Source organism: Hemiscyllium ocellatum, chromosome 5, assembly GCF_020745735.1.
Source record: "Hemiscyllium ocellatum isolate sHemOce1 chromosome 5, sHemOce1.pat.X.cur, whole genome shotgun sequence".
In the NCBI taxonomy this organism is placed as follows: domain Eukaryota; kingdom Metazoa; phylum Chordata; class Chondrichthyes; order Orectolobiformes; family Hemiscylliidae; genus Hemiscyllium; species Hemiscyllium ocellatum.
In genome coordinates, this window is record NC_083405.1 from 91252948 (window position 1) to 91272616 (window position 19669).

General features: G+C 40.7%; 1 protein-coding gene across 1 annotated transcript in view; it reads left to right on the plus strand.

Annotated features, from left to right (window-relative positions):
• The window catches only part of malrd1 (MAM and LDL receptor class A domain containing 1), a 348342-nt gene that overhangs the window by 207961 nt on the left and 120712 nt on the right, over nt 1–19669 (plus strand). The window contains exons 24-25 of the mRNA XM_060825709.1: nt 8441–8621; nt 18020–18148. Coding sequence (XP_060681692.1) covers nt 8441–8621; nt 18020–18148 — 310 coding nt within the window. The remainder of the gene's footprint in view (nt 1–8440; nt 8622–18019; nt 18149–19669) is intronic.

Consider the following 19669-nt stretch of genomic DNA (forward strand, 5'->3'; position numbering starts at 1 on the left):
GCATTGGCATTTTAACTTCAATATCAAAAATATACTGAAAATAGTTCTTACAGCAAGATGATTTATTTTTTAAATTAACACATCAGTCAATTAATTAAGTCATCTTCCAAGTATTAAATTTACATCAATCAAGATCTCTATTTCACAGAGTCTCACAGCACTCCTCCACATTGTGCTGAAGAGGCTGGGCCATAGTCAATCTGCAAATACAAGTGAGTTTTAAAGATGCTGCTTCCTATTGTGAGGAGTCATGTACACACTCTATTAAAATAAGTTTGATATTGATTTTGATCAATGGACAATACCTTAAAATTATTATTTAATCTGCTCTTAGCTCTTTCCAGAGCGGAATTTCATGAACACATGAGCAACATTTCTTCCAGACATGCGCTGAGGACTTCACTTGGAAGCAATATATTACTGCACCTTGGAGACTTTACAGGAGTCAATTTGGGAAGATAAAGGAGTGCTTGGTCATGGACATCTTGCTAGGAGATCCCTTAGCCCATATGAGGAGGGATGAGGGGTTTCCTTAAACCCTCATCACTCATTCATGGATACAGGTCCCCCTCAGGCTCCTCCATCAAGGCATCCAGTGCACTTTTGCAAACTTTTCCCTTAATACCTAGTACTGCTGACTATAGACCAGGTAAACTTTCCATGGAGGTTGGTACAAAGTGTCCCTCTATTTGCATCTGATTGCCTCTTTAGCAACATGGCTCAAGGTTGACACCTCCAGATAATGTCAATTTATGGTTATCATCAATTAGAACCAACGTATGTGGAACGTGGAACTTCTGATCAATATGATGATTGCAAATTGATTGCAGACTGGTGCGAACCACAGCATTGCAGTTTCAGTGGAAGTGCAGAATCATTAATAGCAATACCCGGATATCAGCATCTAACTGCACATGTGCAGATTTCAAAACATGCTATCATCTTCAGATGGTAAATGCTGACAGTTTTGCCATCATTACTTCCACAGAATCCATGCCAACCCGATTATAAATAGTAGCTGTCATTCCTCATGTGAAAGCTGGTCGTAGGAATCCATTTGCTATGTTGGCTTGTGACCAACTTGAAAGGGCATCAGTAATCTGACCACAGTGATAAAAAAAATTAACATTCCTGTCTATTGGACAATGAACAGGAGTGGCAAGCCTGGATAATTGAATTTCCACCTCCATAACCAGGAACACCAATACTGAGTGCAGTCCTCCATTCTGTCCCATTACCTAGCTGGGTCAGCTAATTTATTAATGAGCACAAATCAAACATAGGACACTTCTGCATTGCATTGCACAGAAGTACAAACCAGAAGCATAGAAGTACATACAAAGAACATACAAAGTTCTTTGTATGTTCTTTAGTTTTGAATCATTTGTTTTCTTATCTTTAGGTCAAGCAATGTCTAATATGCTGAAGTATTGCATTAAATACTTTTATAACAATAAATGCATGTGAGATTTAGTGCTGAGTCTGACAGCTTATGTGGACAGATCAACAAATGTTTCAATTCCAGTAACCCTTCATCAGAATTCAAAATAGTTGGAAAAGAGTGGTTACGTGCTGATGACTGAGGAGTAGTAGAGTACATGGAGATGATACCAAGGGAGGAGACGAGAGAGAGAGGTTAGGCAAATAAAGAGAAGAATGATGATAAGCCTAGAAAGAGGTATACACCGAGTGGGTTGCTAATGAGAAGTGTAAATGTTTGAAAATAAGTTGGCTGTGCTGGAAGCAACTCATGCAAACAGGATCTAGGGAAATGGGGATGGGTAACATACATGGAAGATGTTCATGTTCTAAAATTGTAAAATTTAATGTTGAGTCCTGAGGGTTATAAGGTACCTAGGTGGAAGGTGATGTGTTGTTCTTCCAATGTGTGTTGGGCCTTGCTCAAACATTGCAACCAGCTCAAGACAGAAATGTTGGTGTGGGAACATGGTGGTGTGTTGAAGCAGCAGGTAACTGGAAGCTCAGGATCTGTACAGACAGAAGCATAGAAATCTGTGTTTCATCTTCTCAGTGTAGAGAAGACCAATTACATGTAGGGAATACAGTAGACTATATTGAATAAGATACAGGTAAATCACTATTCCATTTGGAAGATGTGTCTGGGCCCTTTGATCGTGACGAGGGAGAAGGTGAATAGGAGAGTGTTATACCTTCTACAGTTGCATGGGAAGGTGCTGCGAGGTGTGGGGCGGTGTTGGGAGTGGAGGAGGAGTGAACCAAGATGTCATGGGGAGTACGATCCCTGTGGAAGGCTAACAAGGGAAGGGAGAGGAATTTGGAAATGGCAGAAATGAGGCTTATGATCTTTTAGGCTTATGGAAGCAGGTGGGATAGAAAGTGGAGCAAAGAATACATTATTGTAGTTGTAGAAGGGGAGGAAAGTGGTGAGGGCTATTTGCTCCAATCAGCTGGAGTGGCAGGAAATCATTAACAGCCCACCTCGTGTATAACTTTTTCTCAGCTTATCATCATTGTTCTCTTTACTTGCCTAACCTCTCTGTCTCTGACTCTCTCTCTCTCTGTCTCTCATGCCTCCCTTGGTACCATCTCCATGTACTCCACTACTCCTCAGTCATCAGCATGTAACCACTCTTATCCAACTATTGGGTTGAAAAAAGAGGTGGAAATGTCTGAGGCTCCCCTGTGGAAGGTGGCGGCATCAGAACTGATGTGATGATGATGGAGGATCTGGGAAAATATAATGGATTCTCTACAGGAAGCAGAGCGTGATAATGTATAGTCAAGGTAATTGTGGGAGTCGGTGGAGTTGTCGTGGATATCGGTGGCCAGACTATCCCCAGAAGTGGACATGATTTGGAGATGCCGGTGTTGGACTGGGGTGTACACAATTAAAAATCACACAACACCAGGTTATAGTCCAACAGGTTTAAATGGAAGCACACTAGCTTTCGGAGTGACGCTCCTTCATCAGGTGATTGTGGAGGGCTCGATCGTAACACAGAATTTATAGCAAAAATTTGCAGTGCAGTTACATCACACTGCAAAGTTTTGCTATAAATTCTGTGTTACGATCGAGCCCTTCACAATCACCTGATGAAGGACCGTCGCTCCGAAAGCTAGTGTGCTTCCAATTAAACCTGTTGGACTATAACCTGATGTTGTGTGATTTTTAACCCAGAAGTGGAAACAGAGATGTCAAGAAAAGGAAGGGAGGAGTCAAAAATGGGCCAGATGAAGATGAGAGCTTGATGGATACTGGAAGCAAAACTGACATTTTTTTCCAGTTCGGGATGAGTGTGAAGCAGAGAAAGTGTCTCTGAACTTGAAGCATTAACTCTGTTCTTCTCTGCAGATGTTGCCCAACCTGCTAGGTTTCTCCAGCACTTCTTGTTTTTGTTTTGAATTTCCAACGTCCGCAGCTTTGTTTTCTAACTTACTGTTGGATTTGTCCCGAAGATATAAGGGAATGTGTTTTTGACAGTGAGAGTCATCAGCAATGATGGAGTTTGGATTTGGAGTTGGTTGAGAAAAGAGACTGGGCACAATTTAATGAAAAAACTGTGTTCCATGATACGTTATTCAAGGTGCAAACTTCTTTAGGATGAAGAAGTGTTCAACTTGGTCAGATTGTGCATATCATCCTGAGAACCTATTCAAAAAGAAAATTCCCTGGCAATATGTTGCAAGATGATTAGTTATTTTTTAGATTACTTACAGTGTGGAAACAAGCCCTTCGGCCCAACAAGTCCACACCGACCCGCCGAAGTGCAACCCACCCATACCCCTACATATATCCCTTACCTAACACTACGGGCAACTTAGCATGGCCAATTCACCTGACCCGCACATCTTTGGACTGTGGGAGGAAACCGGAGCACCCGGAGGAAACAAGGAGAACGTGCAAACTCCACACAGTCAGTCGCCTGAGGCAGGAATTGAACCCAGGTCCCTGGCGCTGTGAGGCAGCAGTGCTAACCACTGTGCCACCGTGCCGCCTGACCAGTTATTTGAAGTTTTTTTTGAAACTTAGAGAAGGCCAATGTTGAATAAATCCAACTATTACCATTCGTTAGTGTGAAATTGGATTATTTGGGAGTCAGTTTGTCTGTCTCTTTATCCATCCAATAATCCCTTAGTTTAGTTTGTTATTAATTTTCCAAAAAAACCTGTTCGATCATCCTGCTTCCACCTCATTGAAGTGCAAATTGTGTGATCAGGATATCAAGAGTATACTTCTGTATCATTCATGTATTACATGTAAAGTAAGCCAGTTTGCAATGCCTGCAAGAGCAATCTCTCTTTTCAGCTGTTCTTTGAATTGCTGGTGAAGTAGATGTAAGTCTCACTTAGCAGGGTACAGTTCACAATAATATTGTGGAATTCACTGACAGCTGGCAGTTCCCCATGTATGAATCTCACTGAACGCTGCATATCATTGACCAGCTGGGTGAACTCTCTGGGTTTCTTCCTTTTCATGTTTTTATTCCTTTTTCTTGTGCCACAAGAGGAGATCCCATTGGTTGTAACAAGTAACCCAGGTGAGTTGAGACAGAAAACGTTTGGATGATCTTTCCTGGGCATCTCCATTTGGAGCCAGTTGTACAATCCCTAAAGAAGGCTTATGGTCATTCAGAATGCTACCAGATTGGGCTGTTTTCTGAGGTCAGCAGTCAAAATACCTATAATATGGAGCGTCTCACATTCAGGATCAATGCTGCAGTCTTCAGTGTCATTTGTGTATGCATTTTCATCTCTTCTCGATTGCAGTTTGACTTCTTTACTATCAACACTGAAGTCTAGATTTTTTGCAAAAATGGCAGACAAACTTGATAATTGGAATCCCTGACTCCAAACATAGCACCAACCCTTTTCATTGAGGAGGAAAGGGAGCAGGAGCACATGCATTTTACAGAGATAGCTGACCATTTAACTTACCAGTTGCCACTAAGTATATGATATTTGGGTGACCCAGGTCAATGAAGCACATCATGAGTAGATTAGACCTATAAAATCAGGTCTGGACTTTATACAATCTTTTGGATAGGCAAGATACCCTTCTGGAGAGGTAAATTATCTGTTGGATAAGATCTCAGGACACATTTGGCAGAAGTCAGTTGCTCTCTTTTAGAGAAACTGTCATGTAGGAGCAATAAAATATCTGCATGAGAGAGGCAAGGTACTGTTTAGGACTATAAGAAGTAGACATCTGTGTATAAGTGCCTAAGCTCATTTATTCTCCAACTGATTAAAACTTTCGAACTGGCCAAAATTAACTGTCAAAAAACAACACAGGCACTACCAAAGGCAACTTTCAAAAGTATCATAAGCCTTCGAGGCATTTGAAATCTCTGCCTTCTTATATTTGAAACAAACATTCTGGAATATTAAAAAAATCATTACCCGCTCTTTCCCTCTGTTGGCATAAGCCTGAGACCTACTATCACTCAACTGGTGCTGCAAGACTGATTTCACAACCTTGTAACATCACAGGGGGTTCAACAGTATACTGTTTCTTCAAAGTTTGATTGACAACTGCAAGTACTTATAGACTCTTTGGAATGAGACTATCAATTTAAATGTTTATATAATAAAGGATTATGCACATGCATTTAATTCTTATTGTTATAAATCATTTTATAGCTTAATGAATATAAATGTAGCAAATAGGATTTTTTTGAATGACAGTGATTTTCTTAAATTAATTATTTTACTGCATGTGTTCTGAGAGTTACACTTGGTGGATTCTGAATGACTTGGCATAGTAGGTGTAAGGGCAAAGGTGGTAGGTGGGATGCTTGGGCTGGAATGAGTTAACAAGAGTTTGGCTTAACAGCTGTCAATGACCATGCAGGTAGACAGAGGTGTATAGGTTGGTGTGGAAGGTATAAAAGTTTATGGGGATATGGGGGGGCCTCCATGTAGCATGGGTCAGTTTGGGCTGTATGTACGGACTGAAAGGGTGCAAAAAGTGAGGGCTATTTTATGTATGAATGTTATTTTTTAAAAAAACTTGAATCAATTCAGGCCTTCCATCAGCGTGTCTGTTTACCCACTAGTCTCTGTACTTGTTCTGGGTTGATGGGCCTGAGTACTAGACAATCTGAGAGCCCTGGAATTAAATTCCTACTTCCAGGCCACTTTTTTCCCAGATCGGGTTTGTGAAATCAGGAAATACTTTGGATTTATGCTTCTGACCCTTGAGTGAAGACCCTTTAGGTCTAAGTCCGTTTAAAATGGAAGTCAGTTCATGCAAGCTATTTCCATTCATTAAACTAAGTGTTTCTCTACAACAGCACGGAAAACTGAAATGACTGCAGTAACTACAAACCTGTATGTGTTACGTCTAATTGCCCTTCTCTTAACCTTTGTCTCAAAAGGTTGCAATCAAGGCTGAGGAGTTAATTGTTCATAGAAGGGTTTCTAATGCTCAGTTTACTTCTGTCCTTGATACATGGATATTTGAATGTTGTGTCATCTTTATGGTCAGTGGTTAGCACTGCTGCCTCACAGCACCAGAGACCCGGGTTCAATTCCCCCCTCAGGCGACTGTCTGTGTGGAGTTTGCACGTTCTCCCCGTGTCTGCATGGGTTTCCTCCGGGTGCTCCGGTTTCCTACCACAGTCCAAAGATGTGCGGGTCAGGTGAATTGGCCACGCTAAATTGCCTGTAGTGTTAGGTAAGGGGTATATGTAGGGGTATGGGTGGGTTGCTCTTCGGAGGGTTGGTTGGACTTGTTGGGCCGAAGGGCCTATTTCCACACTGTAAGTAATCTAATCATTGAACCCATCAGGTTGCCTCTTCCTGGTTTGCCAAAACTGCTGTTTGATAGGAACAGAGAAATGAATTTAGTCACATGTGCATAATTGAAGTAGTAAGTACATGTAACAATTCTATATACGATCCCTTGGGTTACATTATTGCTTATCTAAGTACTGAAGTATAAATATTCATCATGGATTATATGTTAAAATATACCAGGGCTCATTTCTGGTGCAGCTCTGCTTCGAACTCGCAACCACTGCAGTTTTGCTGAAAATCAGCCCTGAGGTAAAATCGAGATCCAAGGACTAAATTTTCACATCAGTTGAAGGAATCTTGAGACTAATTCTCCATTTGCAATACTGCCTCTGACTTGAAACTGACTGGAGGATGGATCTTCTGGGGGTGCAGGTAACCTGGAAATGGACCTGCTGCCTCTTGTGGTAGGCCCAAAGCAGAAATGAAGAAAAGTCCAGATCACTGCAAGCATTTTTAGAAGATTTGACTCTGTTCCTAAAAAGCCTAAACCTGGTGATCCTGATGCAATCAGTGGTTTATCTTATGTGTTTGAAACTTCAAGCCACTTTAAAACCTCCTCTCATCCTTATCCCTCACTCTCACCTTACTCCATCACCCATTTCTCACTCCCTCACCTTGAAATTCTTGTCCTCTTACTTTCACCCTTTCACTTCCCTCTTTCTACTATTTCACACCTTCATCCATTCTACATTTCATGAATAGAACTTGCAAGCCCCTTATTATAATAGGTGGAAGCAATTGATTAAACCATTAAAGTCTCTGATCTTCAAAGCAGCTGTGTAAACAAAGAGAAGTTTAAAAAAAGGACAGTTGGCTTTCAGCAAAGATCCCTTAACACTCTCTAAGTAAACAAGCAGACTTCAGAACCACTATCTCAATAGAAGTCTAGCTGAATACATGAAAGCAACTGAAAAGATTCAACATTTACACAATGTCATAATACTACATTGTCCTTCCCCTCTACCTGTTATTTATTAGATGATTTTTTAAAAAATCACCTGAAGATGTGTTCCATGTGGTTCTTTTACTTGACAGTTTGCCTAGTTGGCAGAAGTAATAATATGGCAAATACTTTGGTGACTAAGTAGTTACAGCTTCTAATCACAGCGCTGTTAGGATTAATCTAATTAAATAAAGATATGGTTGAAATTGCAGTGTTTCATGAAGAAATGTCAAGAAAGAAAAACTATTTTACTGACCTTTTAAACCCAAACACAGCTCCAATCAATGATTCACATCTCCATTCTTCCTCTTTAAAAATTGAAAAATGTAGAAGAAATAGATTCTCAATGAACTCACTATGCTGTTTGTTGCCTTGGTGGTAGAAGCATTCAGGTTCTAGGTTCCCAGTCCTTCCCAGTCCTAGTGAAAATGGCCATGAGCAGAAATGGAAGCAGGATCTCTCGCTGCCCTGCTCAGTGACCGATATTTCTGTAATCTGCTACTGTTTGATCCTGATTGGAAAGCTGAAAATCGAGGCTCTCGTATTTAGTTTAAGGAGTTTACAAAAACACAAGGTGTTTTTCTTTTTTATTGTGACTTTATGCTAATTTGGATGAATACTAGTTTGATGAGATTTAGCATCTTGTATGACACCAGGGCTTTGCAAATTGTTTATTACATTATTAAGGTTATGTTTTTTTAATTACATTTGTTACAGACGGATAAAGATCTCACTGAAGTATGGAACATAACTGGGAACCAGGGTGATAGATGGAACAAGGCAGTGATATATCTGAGAAAGATACGTAACTTTGAAATCATATTTGAAGGAATCCGCACCAAGAATTTTGGAGGTGGAGCAGCAATTGATGATATTCAGTTCAAGAACTGTGCCCCAGGTCTGTAATAGTTGTTTGTACACAATTAGAATTCCAGTTATTAGATAAGAACTAGAATAAGTGCCTGCTCCTTTACAAGTTTGAAACAGTTCAAAGTGCATCTCAGTTAAAGACATTGCTCTAGACAGAAAACTCTCCAATCTTTTTAATAGTGCTGGATTGGAATATGTACAATAAATGGAAGGTAGGAATATGTATATATGTATACACATACACATAGAGGGAGCGGTGGTCACCACTGAGCCTGCATTGAGTCCCCAACAGTAATCATTGATGGAGCAAGAAGGAAATCAAGGCTGTAGGGTGATGCAGTGGAGTGGGTAGGTGGGGTGGGAGGACATTTTTGGGTCTAGGCTAGCAGAGCTTGACAAAGTGAACATGTCTATCAAACAGCTGAAAATGTGTTGCTGGTTAAAGCACAGCAGGTTAGGCAGCATCCAAGGAATAGGAAATTCGACGTTTCGGGCATAAGCCCTCATCAGGAGTTTACAAAAACACAAGGTGTTTTTCTTTTTTATTGTGAAGGGCTTATGCCCGAAACGTCGAATTTCCTATTCCTTGGATGCTGCCTAACCTGCTGTGCTTTAACCAGCAACACATTTTCAGCTGTGATCTCCAGCATCTGCAGACCTCATTTTTTACCCGAACATGTCTATCAAACATAAAGGAAACCTACCTGTTCTTCCCTGGTCACCTGCCCAAGCAGTAAAAGCTGATGCACTGCACACTTTACATTGGCAGCTCTGTCACAGATTAAGTCCCAGTGGCACCAGGAGTCGTGACCAATAATTTGCATTGAAGATCCTGGATTGGCCCCTGATGTGTGGAGCTCTCAAAAGCACTTTCACCACTGGAATATGTGACGGGTGTTTGGGTAAGATCCAGGAATGGCACCTATACCATGGTGCCTATTTAACATTCCTTCGGGGAGGGTTTGGGGGAACCATAAAATTTAACTTTATGACTCAAAGAGTCTCCAAACTTTGAAATGTCGGTTAAAACCAAAGTTATTACTAAAACAGAGGAGGTAACATTTTTGGATCTAGCATAAAATTGGCATTAAGACATTGACAGCCATTTGACACCGCAGCTGATTTACATTTTCATTGAAAGGTGGCAATTGTTACCAGGTTACCTTTGATCCAATCGTCAGTGTAGTCTTCAGTGTTTTCCTGTACACTTAGAGTCCTTAGCAATCAAGTACAATAAGAAGAAAATCTGAACCCGATATGAAAACTCAGAATTAACTTTAGTCAAATCAAGAGGGAATTGAAAAAGGAAATTAGAAGAGACAAAGAGATAGAATGAAAATTGACTGACTGCCAAAGGAATCCAAAAATCTTTTATCGGCATAAAGATAGTAAAAGTGTAGTGAGGGGAGGCATGGTAGGGCTGGTTAGATCAGACAACTAGAGTGCAGTGCTTCATAAAGCAACTTGGGGTACTATGTTCAAAATATATTCTCCCCTCAAATGACTATATTGCCTGAGGAGAATCCACTATAGTGCAATCAGTGAAAGGTCACCCCCCACCCCCTCCTCTCCCACACTTTGAAATGTCAGAATTTGTGCTGAATTACTCCTCCAAGTGGAGTTGATTGGCCAAATTGTCCTTACTGCAGCATAGTTTGGAATTGTGCTTCAGAACCAAATAGATATCCTGGACCAGCTGACTCCATGGAACTTACCAAGGAAGTGAAAGTTTCTTTGAGGCAAATACCTAGCATCTGGAACATTTCAAAACCATCGGCATCCCTAACTTATAATCAAAGATTTCAGCAGCTTCTGACTCACTTATGCTTAGTAGTTATCCAGGGAAAATTACCAGGTTTAAAACAACTCGAATGCCCAGATAACTTTTAAACAATGACTCATCACTCAGCAGCCACCCCAGCAACTCAAACCTCTGACTCTGGACCCCAACACACTGCCCCTCTCCAACCTTTTTCTTGTAAATTCTTAGATTCATCCCCACTCCTTTGAAAGACAAGTCACCTGGCCACGAAGTATGTGTAGAGAACCCATTCAGAGGGAAGTGTCTTTTTTCTCATCAGGATTGTCAGTAAGGCTTTCCATGAAAGGATGACGCCCTGAGCATCAGCCAGTTGGACAGGTGGACGCATAGAGCTCTCAAGGAAAGTAAGCTGCTACGCTCATGTGCACTAACCTGTTCATCCTCTGTTATAAAATAATTTTAAAGACCATGAAGAATCATAAAAGTGTTACAATGTAGAAGGTGGCAACTTGGCCAATCATACCTGCACTGGCTGTCCAAATAGGCATCACGATTTAGTGCCATTCTCATGCCTACTCTCCATACTCTTGTACATTGTTTCCACACAAATACTCAACCAATGCCCTCTTGAGTGCTTCAATGGAACCTGCTGGCACCACACTGCCAGGCAGTATATTCTAGAGATTAACAACTAATTTTGTGAAAAAAAGTTCTTTTTACCATATCATATTTGCTTCTTTTGCAAATCACGCAAAAATCTATGACCTCTGGTTTTTGGTTCTTTTATGAGTGCAAACAGTCACTCACTATCTACTTTATCCAGCCTTCTCATTATTTTGAAAACTTCTATCCGATCTCCTCTAAGAGTTCTTCTTTCCAATTTATCTTCATAACTGAAGTTTCTGTCCCTAGAGTCATTCTTGTAAATAGCTTGTACACTTTCTCCAATGCAATCAAATCCTTCCTATGGTATGGCACCCAGAACTACACATAATACTCTAGCTGAAGCCGAACAAATGTCTGATATAAGTTCAGCATCACCTCCTTGCTGTTGTACACTAGACACCTGGTAATAAAGCACAAGATACTATATACTTTATTAACTGCCCTCCCTGTCTCTCCTGCAGCCTTCAGTGATCTGTGTTCACATACACTTTGGAATGCATAGCCTCAAACTCAACTGAGGCCTTCAAGAGGAAACTAGATGATTATTTGTGTGTAAACAATGTGCAAGGGTGTGGGCAAAATTGAGGTGAATGGCAGGCACTAAATCAAAATGTTTGATGGAGAGCTGGTATAGACACGTTAGGCCGAGTGGCCTCCCTCGACACCATACTAGTTCTGTGATAGCAATAAAGTTAATTACATTCTAGTGCTTATCATTGGTCAGCTATAATTGCTAGGACCTTAGGAAGCTTGTGCGGATACAGCTGCCACCTTCGGAAGCTACAATAGAACTCCTTTGGGGTTCCATCCACAGATTGTGACATCAGTAAAATGGTAGAACTATACAACATGAAAATGTATCCTTTCAGAACCATTATCTTATACATCACCTGACAAGTTAAGGCACATGAGTGCAGTTTGGTGTTTGTTGATTAGCATAGACATGGTGGGCTAAAGGTCCTGTTTCTATGCAGTATCCCCATAGTAAACTCATCATGCAAACATGTCTACAACTATGCTATATTTATCAGTACCATTTCCTCCTAAGTCTCTGACCTCACAAATGCAGTTGGGCTAAATGGTTCACATGTCTCTCTCTTCACACCTGGCCGAACGTTTGTTCTCTTGCTTATGGATTGTTGTGCCTGATTCTAGCAGTGGATTTTTCATCCCTCAGATATCCTTCATTTCTCTGAAGATATTTGGTGGTCTATCGCTTTATCTGGAGGATTCTTAATCTCCTAGGCTTTCTTCTTAGAATAAGACTGCCCTGTTGAAATAAGTCCTCTTCTTTTGCAGTATCCTGAATGCTTAGGCCAGACAGCTACATCCTTTTGACCACATACTGATTCTGTAGATATTGGTCTGGATGCCATGGAGTTAAGTGCAGTTTGTCACCCCTGAGTTCTTGGTGATGATTGATGTCTTCAGTTGCCTAAACATTGCTGTTGTTTGACCGGCAGAATAAACTCTCAGTCTTACTGAAAACTTGGCCCTCAGTCTACACCATCTCTGTCACTGGCATTTAGGAAGACAGGCAATTGAAATCCTGTGAAGTTTCTGATTTTCGCTATGTTAACAATGTTAAACAACTCTATTAGACTAATATGTCACCTCACTTGATTCTTTTTTTCTGTTCGGGTCTCTCCACGAATCTGAGCAGCTTCTAGCCATCTCTTGATTGGTTGGTCAATCATGATCTGTTGTTTAGGTGAAAGTGAGGACTGCAGATGCGGAGATCAGAGTCTAGATTAGAGTGGTGCTGGAAAAGCACAGCAGGTCAAGCAGTATCTGAGGAGCAGGAAAATCGATGTTTCGGGCAAAAGCCCTTCATCAGGAATCCATGGTCTGTTGTTTGCAGAACTGTTTCTTTCTGGCCCAGTTCTCTCTTGTAGGTTGTACTTCTCCTTCAACTGTGAATTGATCGAGGTTACTTCAATATTCAACAAATGAGCAAGATGTCAAATGTAAAATAACTGTATCTTACATCATTTACCAGAGTTTGATTTTACCAGCTGTTTTGAGTTGGCCGGGTGGCAGGAATGAGAAATCCAATGTCTTTTTGCCACGTGGCATGTTATGAATGGCAGGAACCTCTGTGATGCAGATATCTTCTGGATGACCAATAGCAGCAATATATTGACCACATTGGGAAACAACCACAATCCCAACAGTGTACAATCAGGTTACTGGGGTTGCATGAGGGACCACCCTTTACAGACAGTCTGTGCCAACGGACGGGTCCATCGCAGACATCTCCCCTCACACTGAAATAACATCACTGCTGAAATGTGAAGACACCCCTTCCCACAATAATTGAGGCATGACTGTTTTGTTATGTCTCATTATTAACATGTCAATATATCTTTAAAGGGCATACTCGTGATATTATCACTGTATCATGCTGGGTGATGTGAGGGTATTTAAGAGCCTCAAACTCTAACTTCTGATCACTTGACCTATGATACTTTCAGAAAGTATATTCCTCTGTTGCAAATCTGTAGCTCAATATCCACACAGCTCAATACTAATATGCCTGAAGAATATAATGTTGTATATAATAGTTGTAATAAATGTCTGCTGAATTCATCAGTAATATAAAATCTGCATTCAATTTCTTGTTTATGGGAGATAACATAAGCAGGCCTGCCTCTGGTAAAATAGCCTGATAGGTCAAACTTACACCAGTCACAAGTTAACTTGTCTGGTTGTGAAGACCACTTTGCTTCACAAAGACGAAAGAGTCCTCTCCTTCATCTTACAGCATGTCACATTCACTCATTTATTCCTTGAGGAAATATGTATGATCTTGGCTCCCACAGCAGCCAGCTTTAAGGAAAATGAACATATATTTATGTAGCAATTCCTTCATGTCTTTTAAGTCTTCAGTGGGTCTTAAAATTCTTGAAATTCTTTTTAAAGTGTATTCACTGATATTTTATCAGGAATGGAAGGTCAAGTCTCGACCAAAACAACAAGCAAATTGGCCTGGTATTTTATTAAGGGAATACTATTGTGGAATAAATATTGACTAAAACACTGAGAGAACTGCAAATCATGTTATAGAATCTCTATTGTTTGCTTGGGAGGTTTTTGATTTAAGGTCCCATTTCAAAGACAACACTTCCAAGAGGATAGTATTTAAGCATCACTAGGTACTGGGCACGATCCCCCACCTTGAAACCAGCTAAGAATGTGTTCAAGTATTAATCACTTAAAACTAACTCTGCTGAATGGGTCATTACACCTGGATGCCTGAAACATGATGTGAATGTTGTAGTCAGAATACAGTCACAGTAAGAGATTCCCAGAGGTCAGCGATAATCATAAAATCACTACCATGTGGAAACAGGCTATTGGGCTCAACAAGTCCACACCAACCATAGAACATAGAACATAGAACATAGAACAATACAGCACAGAACAGGCCCTTCGGCCCACGATGTTGTGCCAAACATCTATCCTAGATTAAGCACCCATCCATGTACCTATCCAATTGCCACTTAAAGGTCGCCAATGATTCTGACTCTACCACTCCCACGGGCAGCGCATTCCATGCCCCCACCACTCTCTGGGTAAAGAACCCACCCCTGACATCTCCCCTATACCTTCCACCCTTCACCTTAAATTTATGTCCCCTTGTAACACTCTGTTGTACCCGGGGGAAAAGTTTCTGACTGTCTACTCTATCTATTCCTCTGATCATCTTATAAACCTCTATCAAGTCACCCCTCATCTTTCGCCGTTCCAACGAGAAAAGGCCGAGAACTCGCAACCTATCCTCGTACGACCTATTCTCCATTCCAGGCAACATCCTGGTAAATCTTCTCTGCACCCTCTCCAAAGCTTCCACATCTTTCCTAAAGTGAGGCGACCAGAACTGCACACAGTACTCCAAATGTGGCCTAACCAAAGTCCTGTACAGCTGCAACATCACTTCACGACTCTTGAATTCAATCCCTCTGCTAATGAACGCTAATACACCATAGGCCTTCTTACAAGCTCTATCCACCTGAGTGGCAACTTTCAAAGATCTATGTACATAGACCCCAAGATCCCTCTGTTCCTCCACCTGACTAAGAACCCTACCGTTAACCCTGTATTCCGCATTCTTATTTGTTCTTCCAAAATGGACAACCTCACACTTGGCAGGGTTGAACTCCATCTGCCACTCCTCAGCCCAGCTCTGCATCATATCTAAGTCCCTTTGCAGCCGACAACAGCCCTCCTCACTGTCCACAACTCCACCAATCTTCGTATCATCTGCAAATTTACTGATCCACCCTTCGACTCCCTCATCCAAGTCATTAATAAAAATTACAAACAGCAGAGGACCCAGAACTGATCCCTGTGGAACCTCACTTGTAACTGGGCTCCAGGCTGAATATTTACCATCTACCACCACTCTCTGACTTCGACATGTTAGCCAGTTTTCTAACCATCTAAAGAGCATCCCACCCAAACTCAGCCCCCTATCCTATCCTTGTAACCCTGCATTTCCCAAGGCTAATCCACCCAACCTACACATGCCCTGGACATTATGGGCAATTTGGCATGGCCAGTTCACCTAACCTGCACATCTTTGGACTGTGGGAGGAAACTGGAGCACCCAGAGAGAAGTTTAGCAGACATAGGGAGAATGTGCAAACTCCACACAGACTGAGGCTGGGATTGAACCTGGTAACCACATGCTACCCACATTTTGTGAGGCGGCATGGTGGCACAGTGGTTAGCACTGCTGCCTCACAGCGCCTGAGACCCGGGTTCAATTCCTGACTCAGGCGACAGACTGTGTGGAGTTTGCACGTTCTCCCCGTGTCTGCGTGGGTTTTCTCCGGGTGCTCCGGTTTCCTCCCACAGTCCAAAGATGTGCGGGTCAGGTGAATTGGCCATGCTAAATTGCCCGTAGTGTTAGGTAAGGGGTTAATGTAGGGGTATGGGTGGGTTGCGCTTCGGCGGGTCGGTGTGGACTTGTTGGGCCGAAGGGCCTGTTTCCACACTGTAAGTAATCTAATCTAATCTAATCTAATCATTCCTGAAGAGGTTAAATGTTGCTGCAGACCAAAACAGGCTATTAACCAAAAGAGAGAAGGTTTGCTTGCAATGGCGACAAATACATTAAGAGTCTTTGTTAGTGCAGAAGTAGGCCATTCAGCCCCTTGAGCCTGCCCCACCACTCAACAAGATCAGGGTTAACTTGTTTGTGCTTTAAATCCACATTACCATCCTCTCGCAATAACTTTTGATTCCCATGCCTAACAATAGCCACAGCCATTAAAAATATTCAATGATCCCACTCCACCACTATCAGAGGTTAGTGTTACAAAATCACACAATCCTCTGACAGAAAAAAACATCACCCCATCTCTGTCCTAAAGGGTAATGCTTAATTTTTGAACATTGCCCTGTACTTCATGACTTGCCCATGAGAGGACACATCTTTGCATGGCCACTGTGTCAAGAATATTCTGGATGTTACATACTTAAGTCATCCCTCAATCTTTTAAATTTTAGTGACAACGAAAAGTCTGTGTAACCTATCTTATAACAATCCACTTCTTCTCAGTATCAAATTAATAAAACTCCTCAAAACCACATCCAATAACATTTACATCTCGACTTAAATAACAAATCTGCACAGTTTTTGAGATGTGGTCTCACCATTGCACTATATAACTGAAACAAACATTCCTTAATTTCATGTTAAATTCCTATCATTATCACATACAGAGAAGATGTCAAAACATTGGAGATAATCCTCAAACCTCTAAACAACTATTTTCCTGACCCTTCCTGTACCATCTGCTCCACATTTGGTAGAACCTGTAGATGATATTTATCAGCTATCTCAGAACACATCAAATCAGACTAGAAGTAAATCATCATCAAGCAGGGATAAGGAGGGATCATGTATCAGAGTAAGAAAGGGACTTAGTCTAGAGTGCTACCACTGAGACAAGGTTGGCACTTTGCTGTCACCCTTGACACATTAATAAGGCTTTAGACATTAAAGAGCAAATTACTAATGTTACTGCCACAGTAGAGGATGTTCCTCAACAGGAGGAGGTCAGGAGCAAGTCAACTGACCATTGAACCAATTCTCTGATTTGAACTTATAAGCTGTTTGCAAAACTAACTTCATATCTATACCTGCTGTAGCATATTCCTTGAATAAATGTTGATCTGAGCATCTTAATAAAGATAAAAAGAAAATATTAATTTGCAGAAGCAGACATGATTGAGGATATACTAAAGATAATGCACTGTAAATCTATGTTTAAATGCAAGATAAAAGGAGTGGATTTCCCACAGCCTCCACAATGGTGAGATTTTGATGGGATGGGAGGTCCAACTATCACAACACTGCATTTCAAGACAAGCATCAGAAAGCCTCGTCAACTGGTTTCTAAATCACAGTCAGTAGGAGAAGGGGAAAAGGTGGTTGCGATCCTTGAAAACTGTGGCTATGAAACTGGGAAACAGGGAATGAATTGACAGTCCTGTAATTAAAATTTAAAGCCCTACACTACCTGTGTACTGGAATGCCAAAGAGTTTTGTGCATGAAGCACTGCTATGATGCAAATAACAAGAGCTATGTTATCTGGCCAATGCTAATTATTTGTACTTTGTCACAGTATATCTATTCATTCTTGGGTGGATGAGTTGGATATTTGGTGTTACTTTGAGTGGGGGATCTCAGTATGAGATCCAAAGTAGTAATTCCTCAGCCAACCATCAGCACAAGTCAGAAGGAAATTCAGTTTCCTGTGTGGTCTTCCAAAAGCCTTACAATGCAGTATTTAAAGAAGGCCGCTCACCATCACCTTCTCCAGGGAATTAGAGATGGGAATAAATGATCACTAGTGACAGCCACCTCCCATGAAGTACTAATATTAAAAAAATCCTTAAAATTAAACCCTTTTTGGTAAGTATACTAAGGATTTATTAGCAAACCTCATAAATGCTGCTTTAACTTCGCTTATTTGCATTATTTCAGATTGGAGTTTACCAGGCTTCTGTGTGGCTGCAACCGATTACAGCTGTCAAAATGCCAAGTGTGTTGAGTCTGAACTAGTCTGTGACTACAAACCAGATTGTGAAGATGGATCAGATGAATTTGACTGCTGTAAGCAGGTTTACTTTAACAATTCATTTATTCAACATTTTCGACATAACCAAGTTAGTCAAGCAAAAAAAACATGATACGCGGATATAAATTATTTTTAGTCACAGATGAATGATTTGCTCCCAGTTTGCCCTTCAATAAGTTTTTCTGTTCTTCTCTCATATGAATTCAAAGCTGTAGTATCAAAAATCTCCTAAGTAAACTAGCCACGTTATGAGGAGAAGAAATCTAAACAATAAATTGTCGCTACATGTGACATTTTCATTAGTGATATATATTTTCAATTTTGATTTTCAGACAATTTTTCAACCTTATCTGCTCCATTGACTCGACATTTGAACGTGTGTATATGACACTGATGTGAAAAATCTATAGAGTCAGTTTCAATTTTCATACATTAGAATCAATTACATCTTCAGATATTATTGGTAGCAGCTTCTACTTTTGATGAAACCACTTCTCCTGCTCTTATAATGTTAAAAAGGAGAATTTTCCCTGATTCTATTAAAAATATGTTCCTTTTTGATTTTATCAGATATATGACGTAATTTAATATATTCCTCTGCCTAGTTACAGCCTTGAAGCAAAAGGGTATAATGATTGACTGTTGCAATGATTTATCTTCTCGTATCTGAGTGAGAAGCAGTCTGTTTGAATGTATGAGTACCTTAATGGAAACTATTCCTTGTAGGACTACAAAATAAAGGAAAGGATCAAATGGCAAGTTATAGAGATTCTCTCTTGCTGGTGGCGTATCCATGTTTATGACAACTGTTGGGAATGGCTGAGGCTTTAGAATGGACTTTGCTTTTAGCTTTGATTTTATTTGTACCCTATACTTCAAGAAAGCAATTAAGAAGAGCAAAAAAGGGGCCTGAAATAACATGGTTGGGTAAAATTAGAGAGAATCCCAAGATATTTCATAAGAATATTAAGTGAAAGAGGATAACAAAAAAAAGAATAGAGGTGTTTAGGCACCAAGGGAATAATTTGTGTATAGAGGCAGAAAATTTCAGGGGAATGTTAAATGTGTACTTCACTGCTGTCCTCACTTGGGAGAAAGAGCATGTAAGTACAAAATTTGATGAGAAGAACTGTGAGGTTTTTGAGCAGTTTGATATAGGAAGTGAGAAAATATTGGAGGTTTTGGCAGTGGACAAATCTCCAGGTCCAGACAAGTTGTACTCAGGCTGATGCAGAGGTGAGGAAAGAAATTAAAGGGGTTTTGACCCAAATTTTTAAATCCTCTGTAGCCACAGAGGAAGTGGCAATAGACTGAAGAATAGCTGATGTGGTTTCACATTTTATGAAGGGTAGTAGAGATAAACAGGGGAATTAAAGATCAGTGAATCACACATCAGTGGTAAGGAAACTATTGGCAAAAATCCTGAAGGAGCGAATTAATTGCCACTCAGAGAGGCAAGATTTAATCAGGAATAGTCAGCATGGCTTTGTCAGAGGGAGGTCATGCCTAACGAATTTTACTTATTTTTTCGGGGACGTGATTGAGTGTGTAGATGA